Source organism: Ceratosolen solmsi, unplaced genomic scaffold, assembly GCF_000503995.2.
Source record: "Ceratosolen solmsi marchali unplaced genomic scaffold, CerSol_1.0 scaffold30, whole genome shotgun sequence".
Lineage (NCBI taxonomy): Eukaryota > Metazoa > Arthropoda > Insecta > Hymenoptera > Agaonidae > Ceratosolen > Ceratosolen solmsi.
In genome coordinates, this window is record NW_011948421.1 from 518127 (window position 1) to 531152 (window position 13026).

The 13026-nt window shown below is 42.0% G+C and overlaps 1 protein-coding gene across 1 annotated transcript in view; it reads right to left on the bottom strand.

The window, feature by feature from the left end:
- Positions 1–390: 390 nt before the first annotated feature.
- Positions 391–13026, bottom strand: part of LOC105361239 (bicaudal D-related protein homolog) — a 55950-nt gene continuing 43314 nt past the window's right edge. Inside the window, exons 3-8 of the mRNA XM_011498349.1 lie at positions 10760–11092; positions 8004–8173; positions 4649–4685; positions 4304–4558; positions 989–1309; positions 391–757 (exon numbers count right to left, since the gene is read on the bottom strand). Coding sequence (XP_011496651.1) covers positions 458–757; positions 989–1309; positions 4304–4558; positions 4649–4685; positions 8004–8173; positions 10760–11092 — 1416 coding nt within the window. The 3' untranslated portion in view covers positions 391–457. The remainder of the gene's footprint in view (positions 758–988; positions 1310–4303; positions 4559–4648; positions 4686–8003; positions 8174–10759; positions 11093–13026) is intronic.

A 13026-nucleotide genomic window follows, 5' to 3' on the forward strand; every position in this document is an offset into this window, starting at 1 on the left:
TACACACTCGTTTGGCTTCGTGGACGGAATAAAATGCAAACCAAAGGCCGACGTCTTTCCTATCCAATTGTATTTACCACGAATACGCGCACACACGTTAATGCGTTGGTTGCCTCACAACATTAAGTACGTCATACGTTTAAAAAAAATCCTCTAATGATGAAAATAAAAAGTCAAGCAGAAGACGAAGAGGAAAATAGAGATGAAAAGAAGAGATGAGCCAGGGTCATTATTCGCTACCCCGTATAAAGACGAATTTTTTATCATCGTCTCTCTCTCTCTCTCTCTCTCTCTCTCTCTCTCTCTCTCTCTCTCTCTCTCTCTCCTTCTCACCAACTTCTCTTCAATCTCTAACCGAATCCACACCCACCCTCGTCGTCGAGTTCGTTGCGATTAATCAGCATATTAAAAACGGTCGCCTCGGGTAATCATCGTGATCGTCCTAGCAGTCGAAACGTCAGAAAATGCCGAATCTCTTTTTGGAGCCGCTGCTGATGCGCTTTTTGCGAGCGGAGGCGATGGGCTCGGAGGTCTCGCCAGCGGCCGTCGGGGCGACGCTTGGCGGCGCCAGTTTGCTGCGCACGTGCTCGTCGAGGAGCGTCTGCATGTCCATTTGCCACTGCTCGAGCTGCTCGCTCAGCTCGATTTTCTGCTGAATGGCCTCCATCAGCTGGCTGTTTATCTGGAGCATGTCGATGCGCGTGCGCGCGAGCTCGACCTCGACCTTGTTCTTCCTCGCGACCGCCTGGTCCCTCGTCTGCTGGAGAATACGCGTCGGCATTATTAACGCAGTCGCTGTTTGTTCACAACCTGTTTGTTCTCCTCGTCCTCCTCGTCCTCCTCCTCCTCCTCCTCCTCCTCCTCCTCCTCCTCCTCCTCATCCTCCTCATCCATCCTCCTCATCCATCCTCCTCATCGTCATCTCACGTCACCTCGTGGCGAAGATATCGCGGAGAAGGAGGAGGAGAGGAAAGGCTCGAGAACTCACCTGAAGCGCCTGGGCGAGAACCTCGTCCTTGGACAGCTGGGAGTCCTCGATGTCGTTGCGCGCTCTGTCCCTCTCCTCCTGGGCCCCTTGGAGCTCGGCCTCGCAGAGTTTGAGCTTACTCGCGGTCTCGAGCAGGGTCTCGCCTCGCCGTCTCAGCTCATCCTGGGCGTGCCTCAGCTGGTCCTTGGTCTGCTCGAGCTCCTCCTTCGAGCGGTGAAGTTCGACGGCGAGACCGAGCTCGGCCGGGCCACCCCGAACGCCGGCCAACGCCAGGCCGAACACCTCCTCGACGATCTCGGAGAGGGCACCCGGGTAATTGGTCTGTAAGGGAGAAACGAGATGATCGGTCGACTTTCGTCGAGAGTTCGCGGCGAGTCGGGCGCTACGGGAGATCGATCGTCGTTGACCGAGAAGGTCGCGCCAAGGGCGAGCCTCCTTAGTTCCTCGTAGGTGACTCATCGGCCATTGGGAGTAGCGCGGGGCAGAAATAAAATATCGCAATTGGCGACAGCAGTTGGCGACGACGTGGCCACGATGCGTTTATTCGCCAATTTAAGTTATTATGCGAATTGTGCGACTAGAGGGCTAGGATGTACGAATAATAATGAATAATCGGGGGTAATAATAATAAATAAGCAGGGCACAACGATGGCTTGGGAATATTAGTGGCTTCGTAATGGGTAAGTCGAGCTCTTGTTTGCAATTTGGTTATTATCATAATTTTTGTCACGATAAGATGGCTCATCTCCAATGAGGAGTAAGCCAATCGAACGTAAAGGTAATATTACTTGCGATATGTTGCTATTCTTGTTTACCGACTGCTCGTTTATCCATATCATATAACTTATTATAGAAACATTATATATGGCGTAATTTACCTTTACTTGCGTAAATAGTCGAGAATGTTCCATTAAATTCGCACTGTTGCTGTGTATCGGCTATACACATTACGCGCTCGTACGTGTGTGTCTATGGGTGGATGGATGGGCAGCTATTCAAAAGTTATAATTAATCGTAGAAAATACCTTTCACTAATAATTTATTTCGTATCATGTATACTATAAAAATATAGCGAAAGACATTAATTTCAGTTTATGGATTTTAACTGTTATATCAGCGAATTGAAATTGAGAATCGAGACGGACTTACTTTCTATTATGATTTAAATGCTTTGAATTAACGCTTGGATCGACGCAGATAAAACTTAATAAATTCGCATATAAATCCGTGCGATACGATATTAACGAACGTCGGGATATTTTGGCGATTGGAATTACCAAAGGGCGGAATAGCAAAGTTAATAGTGACTGGTGCTGGCAAGCAAGGACCATCGACTATAAATTTTAAGAAAATACGGAAAAGCAGTGAAACGTCGAGTGCGACTACAAAAGTAAGCGAGATAAAAGTATTTTGAATAAGGATAAAAAAGTGTAAGTTGGTGTGAGCGCTCGATCCGTGCTGTTTAAGATTTTCAAGCCAATGTTATATTTGTGAACTTTAGGACTGTATTTGGGAAAATTCAATTGTTCGTTCAATTGTAATATTGCGCTCTCGTATGTTCCATTATATTCTCGTGATAGGCCGTTAATGGAAAGAAAAAAAAAAAAAAAAAAAAAAGAAAAAAAAAGAAAAAAAAAGAAAAAAAAAAACAAAAATGCACAGTCCCCGAGCATAAAATAAAAGAAGCAAAAAAAAATGTTAAATCGTCACACTCGTACTTTACTGGTATTTGTGTGAAATGTTATAATAAATATATCGTAACGAAACGAGTCGATATCGTGTAGAAAGCTTCACGCGCGCCCACGCACACTTTTCACCATTGCTCTAGCATGATAAATGTTTAATCGCAAACTAATTACAAATTGACACGAACCCTTTCACGTTTAAAGTTCAATATGATAAATCGAGCGATTAAAATTTTTATCCCCGCGACATTTCAAAGGATCCGTTGCCTGTAAAATATCAAAGTTGAATAATTTATGTTTTTCGTTTTTTGTATATTCTGGCATATACTACATACCGACTGTATTTAACAACAACGATAGAGCTGATCGACATATTGAAAATATGCATTAAACGTTGAATTAAATTTAATATGGCATTCTTAGGCCAGTGAGCGTGTTATCGTTACATCATAATTCATTAATAAACAAAGAAGAAAAAAACGAAAACAACAACAACAACAACAACAACAACAAGAAAACGAAGAAAAAAAAAAGATTTTAATCTTGAAAGTAGTATTGAAATGGCAGATACTGATATATATGGTGAAATTTGTATTTTAGAAAAAAAAACTTTTTATCCGAGTCAAGTCGAATGAAAGATCACGGGTGGTGTTTTTAATAAGAAATAATTTCATCATATTCAATTCAATTGATGCTGCTACAATATTATCTTGCTTTTAAAGCCAATTTATTAGTTCATTTAACGGCATCATTTGGCAATGATATTTCCTTTCGGTACGAGATACCATGAATCATCGCAAGATCATTTATAAGGCGCCTACTATAAAGGAAGAATAGTATAATTTTACAATATTCATTAAATGACGAGATTCTGTTAGTTTCTGTGAGATGATAAATGAGTAAAAGTGAGACGTGAATAAGTGAGGCGCGGCTAAGTTTTGTTCGTTACTTCTTTCTTGCTCTTCACAACTAAAATCATCTTATCAATCGAGTAATTTCATTATTATCATTATTATTAATTTAACGTGATTGCGCACCGCACGCTGTACACTCGACATTTCAAAGTTCCATTAAAAATATAGTTACGTTTAGATTGTAACAGCCGCCTACTATTATTAGTGGCTAAATGACGAATGGCTTGAAAGGAAAGGTAGTCCTCGAGTTTTATCGATTCATAATTATTCCAACAGACGCGTTCCATTTAATTGGCCGTAAGTTGCCTTAAAGTCATCGAGAAACGTATTGAAAGGTTATGCGCCCAGTCTCGTTGAGTCTCTTTATTAATCTCGGAGTGGAAGGCGGTAGGGAGCGAAGACTCGAAGCTTTGATAGAAATGAAATCTCTTGCGATTACTGCCGGTGATTAATCGAGAGCTCGATGGCAAAGCTAATTATAAGAGTTTCGTCGGGGCCTGACGTTTCGCGGGGTACATAACGGACACGCTCAACCTGCCACAACATCAGCTGCCCTTTCCATCCCACCAGCTTCATCGTTTCAAAACCTAATGATACTAAATAAAGGAAAGTAAAAGCTTTATAGAGGGAAGTGCGTGCGCGTGGGCGTGGACGTGGGCGGCACTCGAAGGGCGCTGAAAGGGGAAGGAAGCACCCGGATGTAGGAGGAAGCTCACCTCGGACTCGCTGACGTTGTTGAGCACGAGCATCGACTCGTCGCAATCGCTCTGCAGCCCGGAGTCGTCCTCACCCCGACGAAGCTGACTCGAGAGCTCCCGTAATCTGCGGCAGGCCCGGCCGACCTCCTGGTCGAGATCCTGGCGCTGCTGGAGCTCGAGTCCGAGCGAGCTGCCCGCGCTCTCCTCGTACTCCATCTCCGCTTGGAGCGAGCGCGGCTGTGCCTGTAGTTGATGATTATGCTGCTGTTGTTGTTGTTGTTGCTGCTGCTGCTGCTGCTGCTGCTGCTGCTGATGTTGTTGCTGTTGCTGGTGTGACTGGGCTCGGCGTTCGGATCCATCACCACTCTCGATCGCGGCGAGGGTGGCCGCCAGGTCGTCCCTGTAAATAATAAGAGTGACCGGGGTTAGTTTTGGTTTCGAGGGTGGTCGCCGAGCTTGCCGTGGGAAAGATCTCGCGAGTCGGGATCTCAGGAGCAAACCGCTCGAGTCGGACGAGATTTTTATAGCTGTTTGGGGATCGATGACGCTTTTGTCGATTTTGCAAGTTACGCGATCGTCCGCTTAACGTCTTTTCAACGTCCAAGGCGGATAAAGTGCCTATCGGAGAGAGCAAACACCGTTAATTTGCTATTTCATTTGTATCGTTCTTCTTTACTTTCTTTATTATTCTCGCTTTTCTTTATTTCTTTATTAATGGTAGTAAGATAACCTCTTTTTCACGCTGACTTTATGCGTTGTTATCTAGTGGTGCACGACAATGCAAACGATACTACAACGACTGTCGATTCGGTGCCAAATACGAGTAAAATAATGTTACAATTGCGTCGTACGTCACGAAATTTCGCGCTTATCGCTATTTTCCATTTCCCGTCGGATCGCATACAAGCATAGTAGACGCTTGCCTTTTTCTTCTCTTCTTTTCTTCTTTTTATCGCGTGATTCGATTTTGGTATCTTTTGCTTTAAATAATTATATATAGTTAAAGGATTGGCAATTTTTTCATTTTATGTTCAAAAATTAACGTTTAATGCATTTTAATTCGTCACTTACTTAACGTGTCACTTACAAGTAGTGGCGCTTGATTATCCATTTATAAAATAAAAAATATTCAATAAATTTGCATTACGTGCAGTAAGCCATTAGATAGAATTTATCGTTGAATACAATTCGATCGTAAAGTTTAATTCTTAAGCTTCAAAAGTTATAAATATAAAATACTTATCGATTAAACTGAAAATAAGGATCAAATTGATGAAAGATAGGATTTACAAAAGACTCGACTGTCGTTGTATTATTCACGAATTTCTTAAAAAAATATGTTTACGTAGACGAAGTTGAATCGAATGTATAGCGATAGAAAAAAGTATATTGATTTATCACTTGATAAGTCATAGCGATGAGCCCACTAAATAAAATCTAAGAATTAGCATTATTGGCGCTTTGCTTGAGAGCGTCGCTACCAATACATGCGTTTATCCTTAATGTGTGTGCGTGTGCGCGCGCGCGTATGTGTGTTATGCGGGCGTGTGTGTAAATTGAGATTTGATAGTGGTTTTATTTGTATTGTAGAGGGACGAAAGGATGCTCTCTCTATCTTTCGCCTTGTTGCACTCCATATCAAGTTGTGTTCGCGCGCGATCGGTAAAAGTTCTGCGAGTGCGATCAGCCGCAGTTTCATTTTTGTCCGGTACCTTCTCTTCCCTCCCACATACGCGTCTCGGGATCAAAAGTGCCCAATTCACGGGGACAAGGAGATTTACGCCTACGTTACTCGCGTCTCGAAGCCAAGAATTTAGATGCACGAAACTTTGTATAGAGTTCTCTGGAGTGGGTGTTTAGAGCAAACAGCTGTCAACGTGGCTGACGCAAGCTCGGCGTGTACCCGAGATACAATAAAATAAAAAAAACAACCTACTGAAATAATTCTCGTAGTGAATATCTCGGCGTGGGTCGGGGAACGGAACGAGATGGAAAGGCACCGCGCGTGAGCGTGGGCTCGGCGACGGCAACGGCCATGATATTCGTCCCGAGGGCTTAAGAGAAAGCGCTGGAGTGTCGGTCGAAAGGGTTATCGGGGTGTCGACGATTCACGGCTGATCACATCCGTAGCCCCTGCTCCGGTTGCGAAAATGCGCGATTGGCAGTTGGAATTGCCTGCCTCGTCCCTTGGTTTGCGGGACCTTCGGGCTCGCGAGGCTATAGCAAAGGTCAAGTCTAATGTAATGGTCGGACTGGTAATGGGGCAATCGACACCGACGCGAACGCCAACACATTTACAACATTGTCGCGTTACGAGCATCGTTCGGTGAGTGGGGAGAAAGATATTAACGGAGAGGATGCCAAGGTTGACGATACCGGACGGGACGATGATCTATTAAAACGAGACTAGAGTGTCATCTGCGAGTACGAGTGGACTTGCGCAATTCAAGTGACTAGCAGCCGCGTACTTATCGCGCATTTCGACAATAAGTAATTAGTAGGGTAAATCATTCGTACGTGACGTGGTGTTGTTATATTGAGAGCACGCCGATCATAAAAATCATTGACCTTTGCATGGAAAATTATACGCCCTAGACGTTCGAACGTTGTTTTTATTCGTTATTTGTTTTTTGTTATTTGTTTTGATTTTGATTAGAACTTGGAACAGTGAATTATAAAAATCTACTACCTTTACAGATATACAATTATTTCAAACGAGGAGAGAGAGAGAGAGAGAGAGAGAGAGAGAGAGAGAGGGAGAAACAAGAAGAAAAAAATCGAAAGTTTTTTTTTCCTTTTTATTTTCCGTACGAATTAATAATATTATTTGACAATGTTTGCTCCGACTATTTAATTAAAATATCTTTCGTCACTATCAAAGCATAATGTCGCTTCACCTACTTTAAATATAATACGACATCCTATTTAATATCTGCTAATTGCGTACAATTGTAAATAATCAAGCATTCGTATTCGAAAAACCACAACAACCATTCTTTCACTCGATAAAACATTCAATAAATTATTATTGCCCAATAGTAATTGTTACTATTAAACTTGATTGGTAGGCGAGCGATCATCGGCCAATGATGAGATTAAACGGTTATTTGTGAATTAAAGCTAAATTATTGGGCTGAAAGTCACTTGATACTAGTGTCACGATCTGCACATAAATGTTGCGATAAAAATTTTGCATAAGATTGGGGAACGAAGTCGATCGATAACCGGAACGTTGCGTAGTGAAAACTACATCGTTTCCCAGATTCGCTCGATTGCAATTTATTGCGTAAATTAATACTACAAAGCGGCGCGTTAAAACAATAAAATTCACTTCAACAACAAAGAAGTTGACAAAGTAACGTTGAATGGCATCTCGAATCAATAATCCAACATACGTTATTCGAACTTTTTTTCTATCATTTTCTTTTTTCATATTATCTCGACCATAATGATTAAACCATTGTGTTACTTTCAATGAAAATCTGTTGAATGTTGTGTTTGACCGATGCAAAGTGGCGCGACGCGATCGTGTAATTCGAAAAAAGTGTCGTGCAACTTGGCCGAAAGCAAGTGGACGCGAACCTCGGCCAAAGAGAGCAAAGATACCCGAGACTGCCTCAAGCTCGAGGATGGCACCTCCTTGGCACGGAATTTGTCGCTCTAGTCGAAGGGGAAGGGAAAGGGGATGGGAGGACGTTACCTCGAAATTTTTACGTACCTTTCGCGCTCGGCGAGGGTGGCCCGACGCTCGGCTTCGTGCCCCAGACGCTCCAGGGCCATCGCCCGCTCCTCTGCTTCCTCGAGGGCCGCCATCGCTCGGGCCCTTTCTTCCCGCAGCTCGAGGGAGCGCCTCTCGAGCTCGGTCCGTTGTTGCGACACCAGCTGCACCTGCAACGCAACAATGAGAACTCCAACTTCCGGGTGCCGACGGCCAGGCCTTACTCCTTATCTTAGAGGAGGCCTTATCGCCGCCCGGCGCACCTCCCTCCCCAACCCTTCACTGTTATCGCCATCTCCCGTTCGAAGCGTCGATGGTCATCAAGGAAATGAAGGAGAGCGTACGAGCGCTGCACGAGGAACGAAGCCTTCCGTGGCTTAGTGGCGCGCATTACAAAATCGCAACTCCGCTTCACCCGGGAAATCTCGGTGCTCACTCCTCCCATGATCTATTCACCTATTACTCATAGGGCAGCACTCGCACTTATTTATTATTACTTTTAATGCTGCCGTGCCGTATATTTGTACGATAGCCGCCGCCTCACACTCCTCCCATCTCCTCCGCGAGTTTCTTAAAGCCGACATTCTACTGGAATATGGGGTGCAAGTTTTACGCATTTGCCGCTTTCATAATATGTCGATTACAATGATTAAGATTACCTATTTACATATCCGTATGTGTTTACGAAATTAGCGGCAAATTTCTTTCTATGCGCATGACAAATGTAAATGAATATCCGCATTTTTTTGCACTACTTTGACTGCTTTCGGTTCGAGAGCCTTTTAACGTTACACTTATCCCTTCATTCGCATCTTTTATTTCCGACTAAATATTTTCTCACTTATTTTATGTGACTAGAATAATCATTACTATAGGATTGTCCATAAATCTCACGTATTGTGGCCTTTTAATACCGAGACTTCCAACGTCAGAAATATTGAAAAAATGTTTCAACATTTTTACGTAAAATTGAAGTAAATTGAAATTTTGAAATTTATTATCATATCGTATATAGAAAATACAAACTTCACTTTTATCATTTCTAATCACAAGCTTACGATAACGACGATTTAAAAGAGAAAATTATTAACCGCGTTAGACATCACCTTGCTAGTTTAAAGTGTATAGGGATTTTAATTAGATTTACGTGTATCTAGAGCACTGACTGACTTTATAATTTGTTGGATGTCAATGAATGATTTTTTTTGATTTTATGATGTGACAAATGTTGCCGAAAATGGTAAATTGATTACGAAAAGCGTTCGTACTCTCGTGTCATGAAATAACAAAATTTTGCCTTACGTAATAAAAAAACATTTATACTAATGGAATATTTTCATTCTAACGTGCGTTATATAAAGACAATTAAATAAAAAAAAACACCATAAAAAAAAGTTTGGCAACGATTATTCTCGGCTGATTTTGATTTTTTTTTTTTTTTTTTTTTTTTTTTTTTTTTTTTTAATTAAATGCGTCGTATATTATTTTAATTTAAATATAATCACAAATTAATTATTATCACTTAATAATAAATGAAGATTGCTCGTTACAACATTAATTCTTGATTACTTCAAAGAAAACGAGTACTTGCTTTCTAATATCGTACAATCTTAAATATCTTGAGCGGCCGTTGCGGCCATAATAATTACAAGCGTTGGTAAATTATATCGAAAGTATTAACAAATTTGCATTATACCATTTTTAATTTCGATTATTTAAAAATATTAAATAAAGCAATGTTTTTATGCACACGAGGCTTTCGAGTTGTATTTGCGAAATACTTCAAAAGAGTTATTACGACTATTTACGATATATATATATATATATATTTCAATTTTACGCGAATCATATAAAGTTTTCTTTATCATTCTAGTAATTCTAGTAAATTCTAATTCTAGTAAACGATTTATTATTAGAGTGTAGGCTACTAACCAACGTGCATGCGTATAAAATTATAAAGCCTTGCGTGCCATTAAATTTATTAAAAAGCATATTGTTAATTAATGTATACGCATCAATGAGAGCAATTTTTCGTGATTTATTAGCAATGTTTTTCCTTTTCGTTTTCGTTTTCGTTTTCGTTTTGTATCCCTTTTTTGTTCCTCGGCCAATTAAGAATATATATACCCCCCCCCCCCCCCTCCCCCTATAAAAGCATACAAAGACATACTAGAGTTGTACGCATAAAATTTATCGAGTTCAAATTGAATTAACACGTAATCTAATATTTACGTAATAGTACATTGCGAAACGTCGGTCTATTTAAAACATCGACTTAATAATATATCTATTAATAATTATCTTTATTTACACCTAATGAATTTTAGCTTTTTAAGTGACTGATTATAAAAATGGAAAGTCTCGCGGCATAGTAAGTTCCATCCACTTACCGCAAAAATAGTACATTAATAAACGGCCAGGATGAGAGTGGTTAAGTTAATAATCTATTATCGGTGCGTCGTTAATTAATTTCGAAAGAAGGCTTCGTTCACTCTCTCTCTCTCTCTCTCTCTCTCTCTCTCTCTCTCTCTCTCTCTCTCTCTCTCTCTTTCTCTATATATCTATCTATAATCAATCTCAATATCTACCTCTTTTGTCTCTCAATACGTAGCTCCAGATAGCGCCCGTTAAAAAATGATTATCTTTCATGGAGTAAGCGCGTGATTCGAGAGTCGTGGGCTCTGCACGGAGAGAAGGATGGTAGAAAAGGAAAAGGGATGAGAGGTTACCGAGGACAATAGGCTCGGTAAAGTTACCTCATCGCGCAGGACCTCGAGACTGCTGACATGGTCCTGGAGGGTCGTGCTCCTGAGACTGCACTTCTCCCGGAGATGCTTGAGCTCGGCAAAGAGCTGCTCTTCCTGCTTGGCGGCCTCGCGCAGCTGCTCGGCGAGTCTCGCGTTCTGGGCGGTGAGCTCGGTCACGAGATTCGCCTGGTCCCTCTCAGCCCTCCGCGCCCTCTCGCTCTGCTCCTCCAGCTGGGCACGCAGCGACTCGAGGTCGGCCTGGAGCTCGAGGGCGCGCGCCTCGTTCTCGCCCCTCGCCTCCTCGAGCTTGCGACGCAGTAGGTGACGCTCCTGCTCGAGGCTCTGTTAACATAAGGGGACGGAGACGATGAGCGTCGTTAAAAACTTTGACTCCAACACTAGTTCGTCCCGGGGTCTTGCTCGCTTATTGACAAATCAATTTTACTCCCCCGGGTATTGTCAGGCTCGTGGCAATCGCGACTCGTTTATTCGACAGCGGCGACTTTATTTTGATCGGGCTTGGCCGATATTACGACGCACTCGTGAAAAGTGCCTAGAGAAAGTCTCGCGATGACTTTCGTAACTGCCAAAAAGGTCTGCAACGAATAAGCCTTTGATCTCATTTTGCAAATTATATAAGAGACTAATATGAAATCGATAAGCACACATGACACATGGATGACGTTTTAATGTACGAATGCCATACCGCCCTATCTAATCGAATTTTCTTCGTAAAGTCGAATTATATATAATAATATTGTTTCGGAAGAGGAAAGAAAAAGCAGATTTCACTTTACAATTAAACGTTCGCGTACGTGTGTTTCTTTCCTCCTCCTCCTCCCCCCCCCCTCACCCTCCCCCCACTCACACGCTGTGTGTATGTGTTTCTCTCAAGATATCAGTAGTGATAACGTGCCCCAAGTTATCTAATAAAACGGACGTTAATCGGTAGTTGAGATAATGTATCACGGAAGAAATTTGATTATGAAAATTTGAAAATAAGATACACGCTAGGCTTTCTGGAAACATGAAAATATTAAGACAAATTAGAAGTAAACGCGAAGGAAATCATATTTAATGTTTCATTCACTCTGCTTTATATAATCTCAAATGTCCAGGCTCTATTTACTCCCCGCTACAATACAGTTAAGTAGTGAGATTTTTTTCATTTTATATTTTTGGTACTTTTTATTATGGTAAATTTTTTTAATGGGAAAATCACGTAGCCAAACAAAATGCTACGGTAACGTTTATCGATATTTTGCCCACGTATGACGTTTGCAACAATGCAAATCGTTCGAAACTCGTGAAGCCGATGCAATACCACCGAGAAGACGACAATCGCACATTATACAATATTCTATCGTAGGTAAAAAAAATTCACGCAACAATTCGAAAGCAAATACTCTAATCGGTTGTCGCACCCATTCACTCGCAGAGCATAAATGTACGGTGATTTAGAAGGAAAGATATCGTCATCGCAGTATCATCGCAGTCGAAGAAATAGGAGAGCGAGACGATTGCATATAATCTAACCTTTGTAAATCTCTCGTTGCGATCGCAGCAAATATATATCGGACGGCAAGACGAGTAAGACAAAGACTAGAAATGACAGTGAGGAGAGAGAGAGACAGAGAGAGAGAGAGAGAGAGAGACGTCCTTATAACGTGACGCAATATTTGGAATTTGGAAATCATGGCGCGAAATCGACGGGTGCGGATTAAAAATTTCAAGTACAGAAAAATCGACGGAACGCATGTCCAAATGCATTAACATATATCATCATCATGCGACTGACTCACTGACTCGTCTCTGCCATTCTTCACGGATATGAGAAATTACCGCTTTCTCAGAATTGCCCTTTTCAATGTTACGTCCTATTCCTATCAAGGATACGGCTATCCCTATTCCTTATTCCATCCCGGCTTTGCGAATGTTAGAAAAAGGTATGGGTACGAGTTTTACTAACGAATGAGTAATTGTGTTTCCGTAATAGTGTTTTGTTTGTCGTTTCATCCGGCGGAAGATGGGCAGCCGGTATATCATTGATTTTGGTTTTATTTGTAAACAGAGCCGAACCGACAACGTAGTTGCGGTCAGTTCAATATTATACCGTCTGTAGCAGGAGAACAAAAATGTAAATTGCCCGTGTAAAGCAAATTTTAAGACGTGCACTGCCTGCGCACGAAATCTTTTCTTATTCTCTTTCGCCACGCCACGCCTCGTCTCGTCTCGCTCCCCCCCCCCCCCCCCCCCCCGCGCCCCCCCCCACACCC